Source organism: Hylobates moloch, unplaced genomic scaffold, assembly GCF_009828535.3.
Source record: "Hylobates moloch isolate HMO894 unplaced genomic scaffold, HMol_V3 SCAFFOLD_7, whole genome shotgun sequence".
NCBI lineage: Eukaryota > Metazoa > Chordata > Mammalia > Primates > Hylobatidae > Hylobates > Hylobates moloch.
The window spans coordinates 115,418,833-115,433,383 of NW_026652282.1; the positions used below are offsets into that span (position 1 = coordinate 115,418,833).

Below are 14,551 nucleotides of genomic sequence, written 5' to 3' on the forward strand. Positions count from 1 at the left end.
GACAGACTGAGATTCCTTCTCAAAAAAAAAAAGAAGAAGAAGAAAAGAAAAAAAAAAAAAACAAAAGATCAGGACAAACAGGCAGAGCATAGAGGAATTTTAGGGCAGTGAAACTATTCTGTACCATACTGTAATGATGGATGCATGTCATACAAAACCCTTAGCATGTCCAACACCAGGAGTGAACCTAAATGTAAACTATGAACTTTGGGTGGTAATGATGTGCCAATGTAGGTTCATTGGTTGTAAAAAATGCACCATTCTGGTGAGGTATGTTGATAGTGAGAGAGGCTGCACTTGTGTGAGGGCCGGGGGTATGTGGGAACCCTTTATAATTTCTGTTCAATTTCACCGTGAACCAAAGAGTGCTCTAAAAAATAAAATCTATTAAAAATAAATAAATAAAAGATCAAATAGGAAAAGACTGGAAACTGCTGGGTAATAGGGGACAGATAGCCTAGTTTTATAAATACTCAGCATATAATCCAAATTGTTTATGTATCATTAAATGATGTATTCTAGAGTGTTTGATGATGGTAGTAATAATGGTGGTAGTAGTAATAGTTACCATTTATTTAGCACAAACTGTGTGCCAGGTGCTGTGCTAAACACATTACATGCATTATCACCATTATCACATTTAATATAAATAGATACTTAAAACAGCAACTCTAGCATGTTGTTCATAACACTATTGCCTATAGCAACAAATTATATATCCAATGTATCCCTTTAATATAAGTTTTATCCAGAAAAGATTTCTGACTTTTGTTAGAAGGGTCAGCTAGTAGCATTATTGATTTGAATTACAAATTTCCTTAAGATATCAACCCTGGAACATGATTAGTACAGGCCAGTCTGAGTTATGCCCCAGTCAAGAGTCCACAACTGTCAGATTATTTTTATTATTATTACTTTTTGAGTCAGTCTTGCTCTGTCATCCAGGCTGGGGTGCAGTGATGTGATCTTGGTGCACTGCAACCTCCGCCTCCCAGGTTCAAGTGATTCTCCTGTGGCAGCCTCCAGAGTAGCTGAGATTATAGGCGCCTGCTACCATGCCTGGCTCTTTTTTTTTTTTTTTTTGTCTTTAGTAGAGATGGGGTTTCACCATGTTGGCCAGGCTGGTCTTGAACTCCTGACCTCAAGTGATCTGCCCACCTTGGCCTGCCAAAGTGCTAGGATTACAGGCGTGAGCCACCGCATCCAGCGTGACATGTTTATATCCATTCTCTGGATAGCAATAGAACCAGGCTCAGGGCTGATGATATGTATCTGAGTATGTCTATTCCAAAGTTAAATAGATGGTGCCATTAGGTGTAACCTGCTCTTCTCCTATGTATAACAGAGTAGATCATTTTCCCACAGTTCAAACTCTTTGAGCATGACATTTAAAGCTTTCTAGTATCTTCACGCTTTTGGCCTCAGAGTCCTTTCTCCCTCCACGAACTTGGCGTTGCACTCACATAGGGCCAATATCCTGTCTTAAAACATGCCAAGCACTTTCACTTTTCTGTTGCTTATGCTGGCAAACTCCTTGTTCTGAAGGTCCAACTGAAATACCACCTTATGCCTTTCTTATTTGTCTTCCACCTCCCACCCCCTACACACACCCACTTCATCTTTGCTTTTTATTCCCACCCCACTTTGCTTTCATTTGACGTGCACTTCCTTGTCTCTTATATAAAATCTGCTTCCAAGACTGGTTTCTTCAGTGGATTGTAAGGTCTCTGAGTAATAACTGAGGGTAATAACAACAGCTTATTAGCTGTCTTTTTTTTTTTAAAGAAAAAAATTCTCTCATTCCCCTCTGAGCAGAAAAATAGCTCATTAAACATAGCAAGTATTCAAAAAATAGTGAAATACTTAACAGCTAGCTATATTTTGACAATAGCGAATTATTGTGGTGAAGTAGTTGTTGCTAATTGTCAAATAAAATTTATATGTAGTAAATTTTCAGTTACCCACATACCAATTTTCTATTGTTATTTTTACAACCTTGGCTGTTTCTTCTACTTTCTAGCAAATAATTTGAAAGAAACAAACTGATTTTAATACTTTGAGCAACATATAATTAGTGAGGTAATATATTCCTTAAGCAGCAATATGATACATTTTAAAACCCAACAAAAATTCAGACTATCTGCTTCATAGAAACATTTATTTATCCAACACGTACTTTATTTTATTTATTTATTTATTTATTTATTTAGAGATGGTGTCTTGCTCTGTTGCCTAGGCTGGAGTGCAGTGGCACGATCTCAGCTCACTGTAAGCTCTGCCTCCCGGGTTCAAGCGATTCTTCTGCCTCGGCCTCCTGAGTAGCTGGGGTTACAGGCACCTGCCACCATGTCTGGCTAATTTTTGTATTTTTAGGAGAGACAAGGTTTCACTATGTTGGCCAGGCTGGTCTCGAACTCCTGACCTCAAGTGATCCACCTGCCTCCGCCTCCCCCTCCCGAAGTGCTGGGATTACAGGCATGAGCCACCACACCTCGCCCAACACATACTTTTTGAACACTCATCTTCCCTCCACTCACTAACTCACTCCTCTTACTGGCTGTCATGGCCACACTCCATCTATTGGTTTCTACTGGGAACCTTAGCAACCTCTTTTTCAGCCTTCTGGTCATTTCTCCAACCTACCTCCTTCTCTTCACTCTCCCTTTTTCATTTAGACCCTCACCATCTGTGACCTGGCCTGTGACCTTGCGTCTAGTCCCTCTTCCAGCCACCATCATTGTGTTCTGCATGATGTTGCTAGGGTTACCTTTCTTTTTATTTTATTTTTTTTTGAGACTGAGTCTCGCTCTCTCACACAGGCAGGAGTGCAGTGGTGCAATCTCGGCTCGCTGCAAGCTCCGCCTCCCGGGTTCACGCCATTCTCCTGCCTCAGCCTCTCCGAGTAGCTGGGACTACAGGCGCCCGCCACCACGCTCGGCTAATTTTTTGTATTTTTAGTAGAGACAGGGTTTCACCGTGGTCTCGATCTTCTGACCTCGTGATCTACCCGCCTCGGCCTCCCAAAGTGCTGGGATTACAAGCGTGAGCCACCGCGCCCGGCCTGCCAGGGTTACCTTTCTAAAGCAGATATGATCTTGTTTAAACAACCTTTGAGGTTTAAGAACTCAGAGGACTCTATGCTCTGGGTTTCCTATTGTGCTCAAAGGCTGAAGTCCAAAAACTACAATCTGGTTTTAGCCTAATTTCCCTAAATTTGTTTCCTGTTGCACCCTCGCAGGTACTAAGTTTCAGCCACCCTGAACCTTTCTGTTCCCTGAACATTCCTCTCTGCCTGAATGTTTCCTCTCACTCCTTGAAATGTCCTCCCTCCTCTTCTCTAATGAGTTGCTACTCCTCTATGAAGACTTCTCCAAGACCCACACAGAGTTCTCTGTCCTTTGAACTCTGTCCTTTGAACCCAAATCATAACTCTGTTCTGCCATTTGGCTGTGACCTAGTTTCCGCTAACTAGACTTTGACTTGCTCAAGGACAGGAAAATGTCTTATTTATCTTTGGATCTTCAGGGCCTAGCTCAGTGCTCTCTCTCTCTCTCTCCATATATATATATATATATATATATATATTTGTAGAGGTGGGTTTTTGCCATCTTGCTTAAGCTGGTCTTGAGCTCCTGGCCTCAAGTGATCCTCTCAAAGTGCCGGGATAATAGGCATGAGCCTCCCGTGCCTGGCCTCCAGGTCTTTTCTTTTTCTTAAAAATCCCAAGTAGCTGGGATCAGAGGCACGTGCCACCACGCACGGCTAATTTTTGTATTTTTAGTAGAGACGGGGTTTCACCATGTTGGCCAGGCTGGTCTTGAACTCCTGGCCTCAAGTGATCTGCCTGCCTCAGCCTCCCAAAGTGCTGGGAATGCGGGCATGAGCTACCGCGCCCGGCCTCATTCAATATTTTGAATGTACAACTCAATGTGCTCTTAAGATAGAATTTGAAACTAAGATATGGTAAACACATTATCTGGCATTTTAAGAAATAACCATGGTACAGAAAGAGTTTACAAATGAATTCTGAAGGTAATTTTCAAGCCTCATTTTCATACTTAGCTTTAAATCCCTCCATTCTTTCATTCCCCTCTTGTGTGGGTCCTCATAAGCTTTGAGAAAAGACTGAAAAGGAAAAAAGTAGCCCCGAAAAAGAGAAAGGACCTAGACAAGAAGTATCTTAGCAACCAAGAGTAAAATGTGCTAGATGACTTGAAAGTGATTACCTTAAAGTCATTTCATATTATGAAAGTTTGGTTTCCCAGCTAGATTCCAGGATATTTGATGTAGTTATTCTGTTTATGATTTTTGGGCAGTATGCTTGGCAAGCTAGCTACTGATTCAATGACTGTTTCAGCTTTTTGTTCTGGGTAATACCTCTCACTAAGCTTTAATGATGGGCTAAAACTGGCAAGAAAAATGAGGCAATTTTAAGATCTAGTGCCTTAGGAAAGAAAAGGTAGAGACAAACAAAATCCTCTACTGATGTTCTGCTCTGTATTTATTATGATAACAGTTATTTTGTTCTGTTTTGGAAGTGTTGATTTTTGATTAGTATAATTTTCAGTCAAGATCCAGTTGGATCTTTTTTTAACTTTGAACCTAACTGATAACTGTTGCTGGCATGCATAAGACACTAAATAAATATTTTAGGTAATTCAACATTGACTTAATGTTTAGACGTAATTAATCAGAAACATTAAAGCAAGCTTGACTTCTACATTTTAAATTTCAGTTGTTGCCACCTTCTCCCTTTCATGGTTCCATCAGCCGCCTTCATCAAATCAAACAGGTAAGAAGACTTTCCAAACTGACAGCTGTTCATTTAAAAAAGTAAATTTTAGCTGGGCGCGGCGGCTCACGCTTGTAATCCCAGCACTTTGGGAGGCCGAGGCGGGCGGATCACGAGGTCAGGAGATCGAGACCACAGTGAAACCCCGTCTCTACTAAAAAATACAAAAAATTAGCCGGGCGTGGTGGCGGGCGCCTGTAGTCCCAGCTACTCGGAGAGGCTGAGGCAGGAGAATGGCGTGAACCCAGGAGGCGGAGCTTGTAGTGAGACGAGATTGCGTCACTGCACTCCAGCCTGGGCGACAGAGCAAGACTCCGTCTCAAAAAAATAAAAAAATAAATAATAAATAAATAAAAATAAAAAAGTAAATTTTATTTTTCTTTGTGAAAATACCTATGTTTCAGTAATTCTAAGTGAGGTCACATGTAATATTAAGTTTTTATTTCTAGGAATGATTTCTTCAAAAAAAACAAAACGAAGAAGCACTTTATTTGGCTTATTAACTATTTTAATTAATTAATAATTTCTAGAAATACTGCATACTCTTATACCTTGAGTCTAGCCTCTTTCTTCCAGGATCTGAAAGTGGAATGCTATACATAAAAATTAATTTTCGGGCAACCCGCTCGGGTCCCTTTCCACACTGTGGAAGCTTTGTTCTTTCGCTCTTTGCAATAAATCTTGCTACTGCTCACTCTTTGGGTCCACACTGCTTTTATGAGCTGTAACACTCACCACGAAGGTCTGCAGCTTCACTCATGAGCCAGCGAGACCACGAGCCCACGGGAGGAACGAACAACTCCAGACGCGCCGCCTTAAGCACTGTAACACCCACCGCAAAGGTCTGCAGCTTCACTCCTGAGCCAGCGAGACCACGAACCCACCAGAAGGAAGAGATTCCGAACACATCCGAACATCGGAACAAACTCCAGACGCGCCACCTTAAGAGCTGTAACACTCACCGCGAGGGTCCGCAGCTTCATTCTTGAAGTCAGTGAGACCAACAACCCACTAATTCCGCACACAATATCAGCAAGAAATACTGGAAAAAAAATTAATTTTCAGCTTCATAATAACTGTAGTTATTATTTTTTTAACCCTCAGATGAGTTTTTTTGACAGATAAAATGGCCTTCATGCTATTGTTTTGTTCTTAGTGATCTGAGTTCAGGGACACATTGTACCTCACTGGTTTATATTTTGTGCCCATGTGCACGCATGCAGTCTCTGTGTTTGTGTGTTTGTGTTTGTGTGTGTGGTTGGGAGGGTGTATGTGGGTGGGTGTGCACTCATGTGCACATGCATGCTTAATAGCACAAGCATAATACAGAATTCAACCTTTTAATTATCCAAGGATTAGCCACAGAACTCAAAAGATCAAATCACCACTACGCCACAGGTGGTATTTTTTTTTTTGACCCAGCTACAAGCAGATGTTTTTTCCCCCCTAAGAGAGGCTTAACTTATTATTCACTTAGCACTAATAGGTACTTTACATTTGTGGTCTCATTTTCTCTTACAACAACTTTATAAGGTCAGAAACTAAAAAGGGGAGAAATTTAGCAATTTACCCAATCTCCAGAGTTGGTGAATGTCAGAGCCAAGATTTGGCCCCAGATTACTGGATTATCTTCCAGCTCCCCTTTCCCTGTTTCAGTGCACAAAGCCCATAATACCATCTTGTAATCCTAGTTATTAGTCCTCCAACTCTTGCTTCCTTTCCCTCTCTCCCTTTCACCCCTGTGGCATGGCTTCCCTAAGGTCAGCTTATCTGCTAGCAAGAAAGTATGGTAAAAACGGTTTTTTTCCTTTTTTTTTTTTTGAGACAGAGTTTCGCTCTGTTGCCCAGACTGGAGTGCAGTGGCTCCATCTTGGCTCACTGCAGCCTCCACCTCCCAGGTTCAAGCAATTCTCCTGCCTAAGCCTCCCGAGTAGCTGGGATTACAGGCGCCTGCCACCATGCCTGGCTAATTTTTGTATTTTTAGTAGAGACGGGGTTTCATCATGTTGGCCAGGCTGGTCTTGAACTCCTGACCTCAGGTGATCTGCCCACCTCGGCCTCCCAAATTGCAGGGATTACAGGCGTGAGCCACCGCACCAGGCTGTTTTTTTACTTTTTAGTAGGTAAAACTTGCTTTTACTCCTGTCTTTGTATGTAGCTATTTTTTGAAATTCTTAAGGAATGAAATAAGTTCAAAGGAGTAAAGTGACCTCGTGTTTATCTGTGCAGTATGTTTCTTTGCTTCTCCTAAATTAAACCAAATATTTGAAAATGGGTTACATGTTGCTATTTGCTGGCGAAGCTTGATATAAATACTAATTTACACTGGTTAGGAATATAAGTTTAATGCAGTTTATTTCCATAGTAACATAATTTATATTATAAATATTTAAAAATGAAATATAAGTAGAAAATGAATGAGATGGGAAAAGAGAAAAACATTAATTTTCAGTCTGGATACTGATTGAATGGAAAATTAAGACTTATTTTCAACAGTTTAATGGTCTGATAGATATCTTAAGTTGCATATTTCTTTTTTTTTTTCTTTGTTTTTGAGACGGAGTCTCACTCTGTCACCCAGGAAGGAGTGCAGTGGCGTTGTCTCAGCTCACTACAACCTCCGTCTCCTGAGTTCAAGGGATTCTCCTGCCTCAGCCTCCTGAGTAGCTGGGATCACAGGTGCGTGCCACCACACCCGGCTAATTTTTTTGTATTTTTAGTAGAGATGGGGTTTCACCACGTTTGTCAGGCTGGTCTCGAACTCCTGACCTCAAGTGATCTGCTCACCTCAGCCTCCCAAAGTGCTGGGATTACAGGGGTGAGCCACTGTGCCTGGCATAAGTTGCATATTTCTTTACATGCATTCTTTGACTGACTTCTTTGTCCCTATTAAACTTAACCTTTTAAGTGCAAAACAGAAATGTCTGGTTCTCTCCCCATTACCTTCTGAAATTACACTTTAACAACATCAATAAGGGCATTGATTTTATCAAAATGGGGGGAATAATATTGGCTATCTCATAGAATCGTTTTGAGGATGAAAAGAATTACAACTGACCCTTCAACAACCTGGGTTTTTAAAAAGTAATTAATTTAATTTTTATGGGTGCCATAGGGTACATGAGGTATTTTGATATAGGTATGCAACATGTAATAATCACATCAGGGTAAATGGAGTATCCATCCCTTCAAGCATTTATCCTTTGTGTTACAAACAATTCAATTATCCTTTTAGTTATTTTTAAATGCACAATTAAATTATTATTGACTATAGTCACCCTGTTGTGCTAGCAAATACTGAGTCTTATTTGTTCTTTCTAACTATATTTTTGTACCCATTAACCATCCCACTTCCTCGTCACCCCTCATTTACCCTTCCCAGCCTCTGGTAACCATCCTTCTAATCTCTATCTCCGTGAGTTCAAGTGTTTTAATTTTTACCTGCCACAAATAAGCGAAAACATGAGGCTGGGCGCAGTGGCTCACACCTGTAATCCCAGCACTTTGGGAGGCTGAGGTGGGCAGATCACTTGAGGTCAGGAGTTCGAGACCAGCCTGGCCAAAGTGGTGAAACCCCGTCTCTACTAAAAATACAAAAAGTAGCCGTGCGTGGTGGTGGGTGCCTGTAATCTCAGCTACTCAGGAGGCTGAGGCTAAAGAATCACTTGAACCTGGGAGGCGGAGGTTGCAGTGAGCCGAGATCGCGCCACTGCACTCCAGCCTGGGTGACAGAGCGAGACTCCATCTCAAAAAAAAAAAAGAAAAAAGAAGATAAGTTAGAACATGCAATGTTTGTCTTTCTGTGCCTGGCTTATTTCACTTAACATAATGACCTCCAGTTTCATCCATGTTGCTACAAACGACTGGATCTCATTCTTTTTTTTTTTTTTTTTTTTGAGACAATCTTGCTCTATCACCCAGGCTGGAGTACAGTGGCGCCATCTCAGCTCACTGCAACCCCTGCCTCCCAGGTTCAAGTGATTTTCCTGCCTCAGCCTCCTGAGTAGCTAGGTTTATAGGCCCACGCCACCGCAACAGGCTAATTTTTGTATTTTTTATAGAGACAGGGTTTCGCCATGTTGCCCAGGCTGGTCTCGAACTCCTGACCTCAGGTGATCCTGCCTGCTTCGGCCTCCCAAAGTTCTGGGATTACAGGCGTGAGCCACCGTGCCGTCCTGGATCTCATTCTTTTTATGGCTGAATAGTACTCCACTGTTTATATGTATCACATTTTCTTTATCCATTCATCTGTTGATGAACACTTAGGCTGCTTCCAAATCTTAGGTATTGTAAACAGTGCTGCAATAAACATGGGAATGTAGATATCTCTTCTATATACTGATTTCCTTTTTGGTGGGTGATATACCTTGGAGTGAGATTGCTGGATCATATGGTAACTCTATTTTTCATTTTTTGAGGAACCTCCAAACTTGAACAACATGGATTTGAATGGTGTGGGTGCACTTATACACAGATAATGGAGATCAAAAATACAGTATTGTTGTGATATGAAACCCTCCTATATGTATGGCTGACTTTTTGTATCCTCGGGTTCCAGAAGGCCCACTGTGGACTTGAGGATGTGTGGATTTTGGTATTGCAGTGGGGGGGTGCTGGAACCATTTCCCCACATATACCAAGGGACGACTGTAATTATGCATAGTGCCAAGAGTACTGCATTAAAAAAATCTTTTTAAATGGAAAATTTAAAACATGGAATATAGAATCTCCATGTACCTAACACCCAGCTTTAACGATTATCCACATTTTGTACATCCTTTTTCATCTATCTGCTTCTCTTTTAGGGGTGGGAGAGAGTGCTTTAAAGTAAATTTCTGACATATCTTTTTACCCAAGTTTATGGGTATGAGAAGGACTTTTTTTCTCCGTAATCACAATGCCATCGTTATGCATAACAAATTACCTTATTCCTTAATGTCATCTAAATCCATGTTATATTTTTCCTAATTCTCACAAATGCATTTTTTAACTGATCCAAACACAATCCAAATATGACATTTAGTTGATATATATCTCTTAGATCTCTTTTATTTAAAACAGCATTTTTATTTTATTTTATTTTATTTTATTTATGTTCCAGGATACATGGACAAAATGTGCAGGTTTGTCACATAGGAATACGTGTTCCATGGTGGTTTGCTGCACCTATTGATATGTCATCTAGGTTCCCTCCCCTCACCACCCACCCCCCAACAGGCCCTGATGTGTGTTGTTCCCCTCCCTGTGTCCATGCGTTCTCATTGTTCAACTCCCACCTATGAGTGAGGACATGCATTGTTTGGTTTTCTGTTCCTGTGTTAGTTTGCTGAGGATGATGGCTTCCAGCTTCATTCATGTCCCTGCAAAGGACATGATCTCATTCCTTTTTAGGACTACATAGTATTCCATGGTGTATATGTACCAAATTTTCTTTATCCAGTCTATCATTGATGGGCGTTCAGGTTGGTTCCATGTCTTTGCTATTGTAAATAGTACTGCAGTAAACATGCGTGTGCATGTGTCTTTATAGTAAAATGATTTATATTCCTTTGGGTATATACTCAGTAATGGGATTTCTGGGTCAAATGATATTTCTGGTTCTAGATCCTTGAGGAATCGCCACACTGTCTTCCACAGTGGTTGAACTAATTTACATTCCCACCAACAGTGTAAAAGCGTTCCTGTTTCTCCACAGCCTTGCCAGCATCTATTGTTTCTTGAGTTTTTAGTCATCGCCATTCTGCCTGGCATGAGATGGTATGTCATTGTGGTTTTGATTTGCATTTCTCTAATGAATCAGTGATGTTGAGCTTTTTTTCTTATGTTTGTTGGCCACATAAATGTCTTCTTTTGAGAAGTGTCTGTTCATATCTTTTGCCCACTTTTTGATGGGGTTGTTTGTTTTTTCTTGTTTCAGTTCCTTGTACATTCTGGATATTAGACCTTTGTCAGATGGGTAGATTGCAAAACTTATCTCCTATGCTGTAGGTTGCCTGTTCACGCTGATGATAATTTCTTTTGCTGTGCAGAAGTTCTTTAGTTTAATTAGATCCTATTTGTCAATTTTTGCTTTTGTTAGAATTGCTTTTGGCATTTTCCTCATGAAGTCTTTGCCCACGCCTATGTCCTGAATGGTATTGCCTAGGTTTTCTTCTAGCATTTTTATGGTTTTGGGTTTTACATTTAAATCTTTAATCCATCTTGAGTTAATTTCTGTATAAAGTATAAGGAAGGGGTCCAGTTTCAGTTTTCTGCATATGGCTAGCCAGTTTTCCCAGCACCATTTATTGAATAGGAAATCCTTTCCCCATTGCTTGTTTTTGTCAGGTTTGTTGAAGAGCAGATGGTTGTATATGTCTGGTGTTATTTCTGAGGTCTCTGTTCTGTTCCATTGGTCTATATGTCTGTTTTGGTACCAGCACCATGCTGTAAAACAGCATTTTCTGCCTGTTTTTTGTTCCATGCCTCTTATTTATTGAAGAAACCAGGGAGGCCATTTGTCCTGTAAAATGTCCCACATTCTGATTTTGCCTCCATGTGGTGTTAATATATTGTTTTATCCTCTATTTCCTGTAAAATAGTTTTTGTTTGTTTGTTTGTTTGTTTGTTTTTTTAGACAGAGTCTTACTCTGTCACCCAGGCTGGAGTGAGTGGCGCGATCTCAGCTCACTGCAACGTCTGCCTCCCTGGTTCAAGTGATTCTGTAGCCTCAGCCTCCTGAGTAGCTGGGATTACAGGCGCCCACCACCCCAACCAGCTAATTTTTTTTTTTTAAGTAGAGAGGGGGTTTCACCATGTTGGCCAGGCTAGTCTCAAACTCCTGACCTCAGGTGATCCGCCCATCTTGGCTTCTCAAAGTGCTGGGATTACAAGCATGAGCCACCACGCCTGGCCTCCTGTAAAATAGTATGATGAAATTTGCTTTTAATTTTAAATGGGCACACAGCCCCAAGTCAATGTTAGGTTCTGGGCCAATATTTAGTTTATGTTACACCTTTCCTATTAAGCAGTTAATGGACAATTTCTTCTCAACTGTTGTTGTTAGCTGTTTTTTAAGTATTAAAGAGATTGAGACATCAAGCTAGAAGTTAATTTTCTAAACACAGTTATTATTCCTAAATAGGAATTATTTTGTGTAATTTTCCTTTCTAATAAAAATTTTATTTTATTTATTTATTTTTGAGACAGGTTCTTGCTCTGTTGCCCAGGCTGGAGTGTAGTGGCATGATCATAGCTCACTGCAGCCTCAACCTCCTGGGCTAAAGTGATCCTCTTGCCTCAGCCTCCCAACTAGCTAGGACTACAGGTGCACACCACCATGCCTGGATAATTTTTTATTTTATTTTATTTTATTTATTTATTTTTGAGACAGAGTCTCGCTCTTTTGCCTAGGCTGGAGTGCAGTGGCATGATCTCGGCTCACTGCAACCTTCGCCTCCCGGGTTCAAGCAATTCTCCTGTCTCAGCTTCCCGAGTAGCTGGGACTACAGGCACCCACCACCACACCTGGCTAACTTTTGTATTTTTAGTAGAGACGGGTTTTCACCATATTGGTCCAACTGGTCTGGAACTCCTGACCTCAGGTGATCCACCCACCTTGGCATCCCAAAGTGCTGGGATTACAGGCATGAGCCACCACGCCTGGCCAATTTTTTAAATTTTTGGAGAGATGACGTCTCCCTGTGGTGCCCAGGCTGGTCCTGAAATCCTGGCCTCAAGTGGTACTCCTGCCTCAGTCTCCCAAAGTACTGGCATTACAGGGATGAGCCACCATGTGTGGCCCCTAATAAAAATTGAGCTTGTATTCCAAAAGATCTGAATGCATTCAGTCTGTAGTTCCCTGTTTCCCAAAGCTCTAAACATAAATAAGTGCCATGCAGAAACAGTTTGTATATTAGTTTGCTCAGGCTGCCATTGCAAAGTATCACAAACTGGGCGGCTTAAACAACAGAAATACATTGTTTCACATTTCTTAGGGCTAGAAGTCTGAGATAAAGGTGTCAGTAGGGTTGATTCCTTCTGAGGACTGTGAGGGAGGATCTGCTCCAGGCCTCTGCCCTTGGCTTGTTGATGGCTATCTTCATGTTCACATAGTGTTCTCCCTGTACATGTGTTTGTTGCTAAGTTTCTCCTTTTCATGAAGGACAGCAGTCATATTGGATTAGGGCCCACCCTAATGACCTCATCCTAACCTGCTTGCTTCTGAAAATATTCTGTCTCTAAATAAGGTCACGTCCTGAGGCACTGGGGATTAGGACTTCAACACAGGAATTTGGGGGGACACAATTCAACCCATAACAGTCTGCTCACAGTTTTTTGTTATATAGCTTTATATTTAATTCCTGATTTGTTAAACAGGATATGAGTCATTGGCACCCAGTAACAACTTAACTTTCTCTGTAGTGTCTTAAGTAAAAATCAATAAAAAGAAATTGAGCTGGGCGTGGTGGCTCGTGCCTGTAATTCCAGTGACTTGAGAGGCCAAAGCAGGAGGATCACTTGAGGCCAGGAGTTCAAGACCAGCCTGGGCAACATAAGAAGACTCCGTCTTTAAAAAAAATTTTTTTTTAATTTGCTGGCTGGGCACGGTGGCTCACGCCTGTAATCCCAGCACTTTGGAAGGCCGAGGCGGGCAGATCACCTGAGGTCGGGAGTTCGAGACAAGCCTGACCAACATGAAGAAACCCCATCTCTACTAAAAATATAAAAATTAGCCAGGCCTGGTGAGGCACGCCTGTAATCCCAGCTACTCGGGAGGCTGAAGCAGAAGAATTGCTTGAACCCCGGAGCCAGAGGTTGCAGTGAGCTGAGATTGTGCCACTGCACTCACTCCAGCTTAGGTGACAAAGTAAGACTCCTTCTCAAAAAAAAAAAATTTAAATTTAATCTTAGTTTACAGATTGTTTCGTTCTTTCAACAAGCCTTTATTGGGTACTGTGCAAGCACTCAGTAACTAAAATCTTTCAGATGTAGTCTGCTCGGAGAGCAAAAGTTGGTAACTTACAGTTCCCATTTTTACCATGTATCCTGAAAAATGGAAAGCTAACTTTAACATCCAAGTATAACAACTCTCCTTAAACTAGGTTTCTAGTATACTGTACTCTGCTTCTTACAGTTATAATACATAGCTCTTGACCTTTTATACTTATTTTAACAGTCTTATTTTATTATAAGCCATCTCAAATCCATTTTGGAAATAGGCAAGACATAAATGAAAAAGAGTCAACACTCTTCTCCTAACAACCTTCAATAGCTGATTTTAGCTAATGCTCCAACTTTCAGTGGGAGGAATATTAAGCAGAATTCTATCTCAATTTCAGAAAACTACCTGCTGTTTACTTGTTGACCGAATGAACTACAAAATACTTTTGAGTTTCACACTAGAGGAGAATATCTATATAATATTAAATCGAAGAACTATACTAACAATTACATTTTGCTGAATTTACTGTTATTCCATTGTTTTTAAAAGACTAATTATCTTCTTAAATTATCTTCTCCAATTCCCTCATTTTCTGTACCTCATTGTATGGTATCAAAATAGTCACAGTTTTAAGACTCAAAGCTCTTGATTTATCTTCAGTTCTTCCTTATTTTTCTACTGTATCCAATTAGGCTTCTAATCCTACTAATTCTTCCTTGACAATATCCTCTTTGTTGTCACTGCTGCTTCCTTCTTCTGTCCCATGGGTCTAGATTACTGAAATAATATCCCAATAGATTTTCTGTCTCTCCCAGTTTAATCCAACTTCCACAATC

At 40.8% G+C, this 14,551-nt stretch overlaps 1 protein-coding gene across 10 annotated transcripts in view; it reads left to right on the forward strand.

The window, feature by feature from the left end:
* PABIR3 (PABIR family member 3) overlaps positions 1-14,551 on the forward strand; it is a 417,014-nt gene that overhangs the window by 28,317 nt on the left and 374,146 nt on the right. For all 10 annotated transcript variants that reach the window (XM_058441500.1, XM_058441502.1, XM_032757646.2 and 7 more), the window contains one exon: positions 4,736-4,792. In XM_058441500.1, coding sequence (XP_058297483.1) covers positions 4,736-4,792 — 57 coding nt within the window. The remainder of the gene's footprint in view (positions 1-4,735; positions 4,793-14,551) is intronic.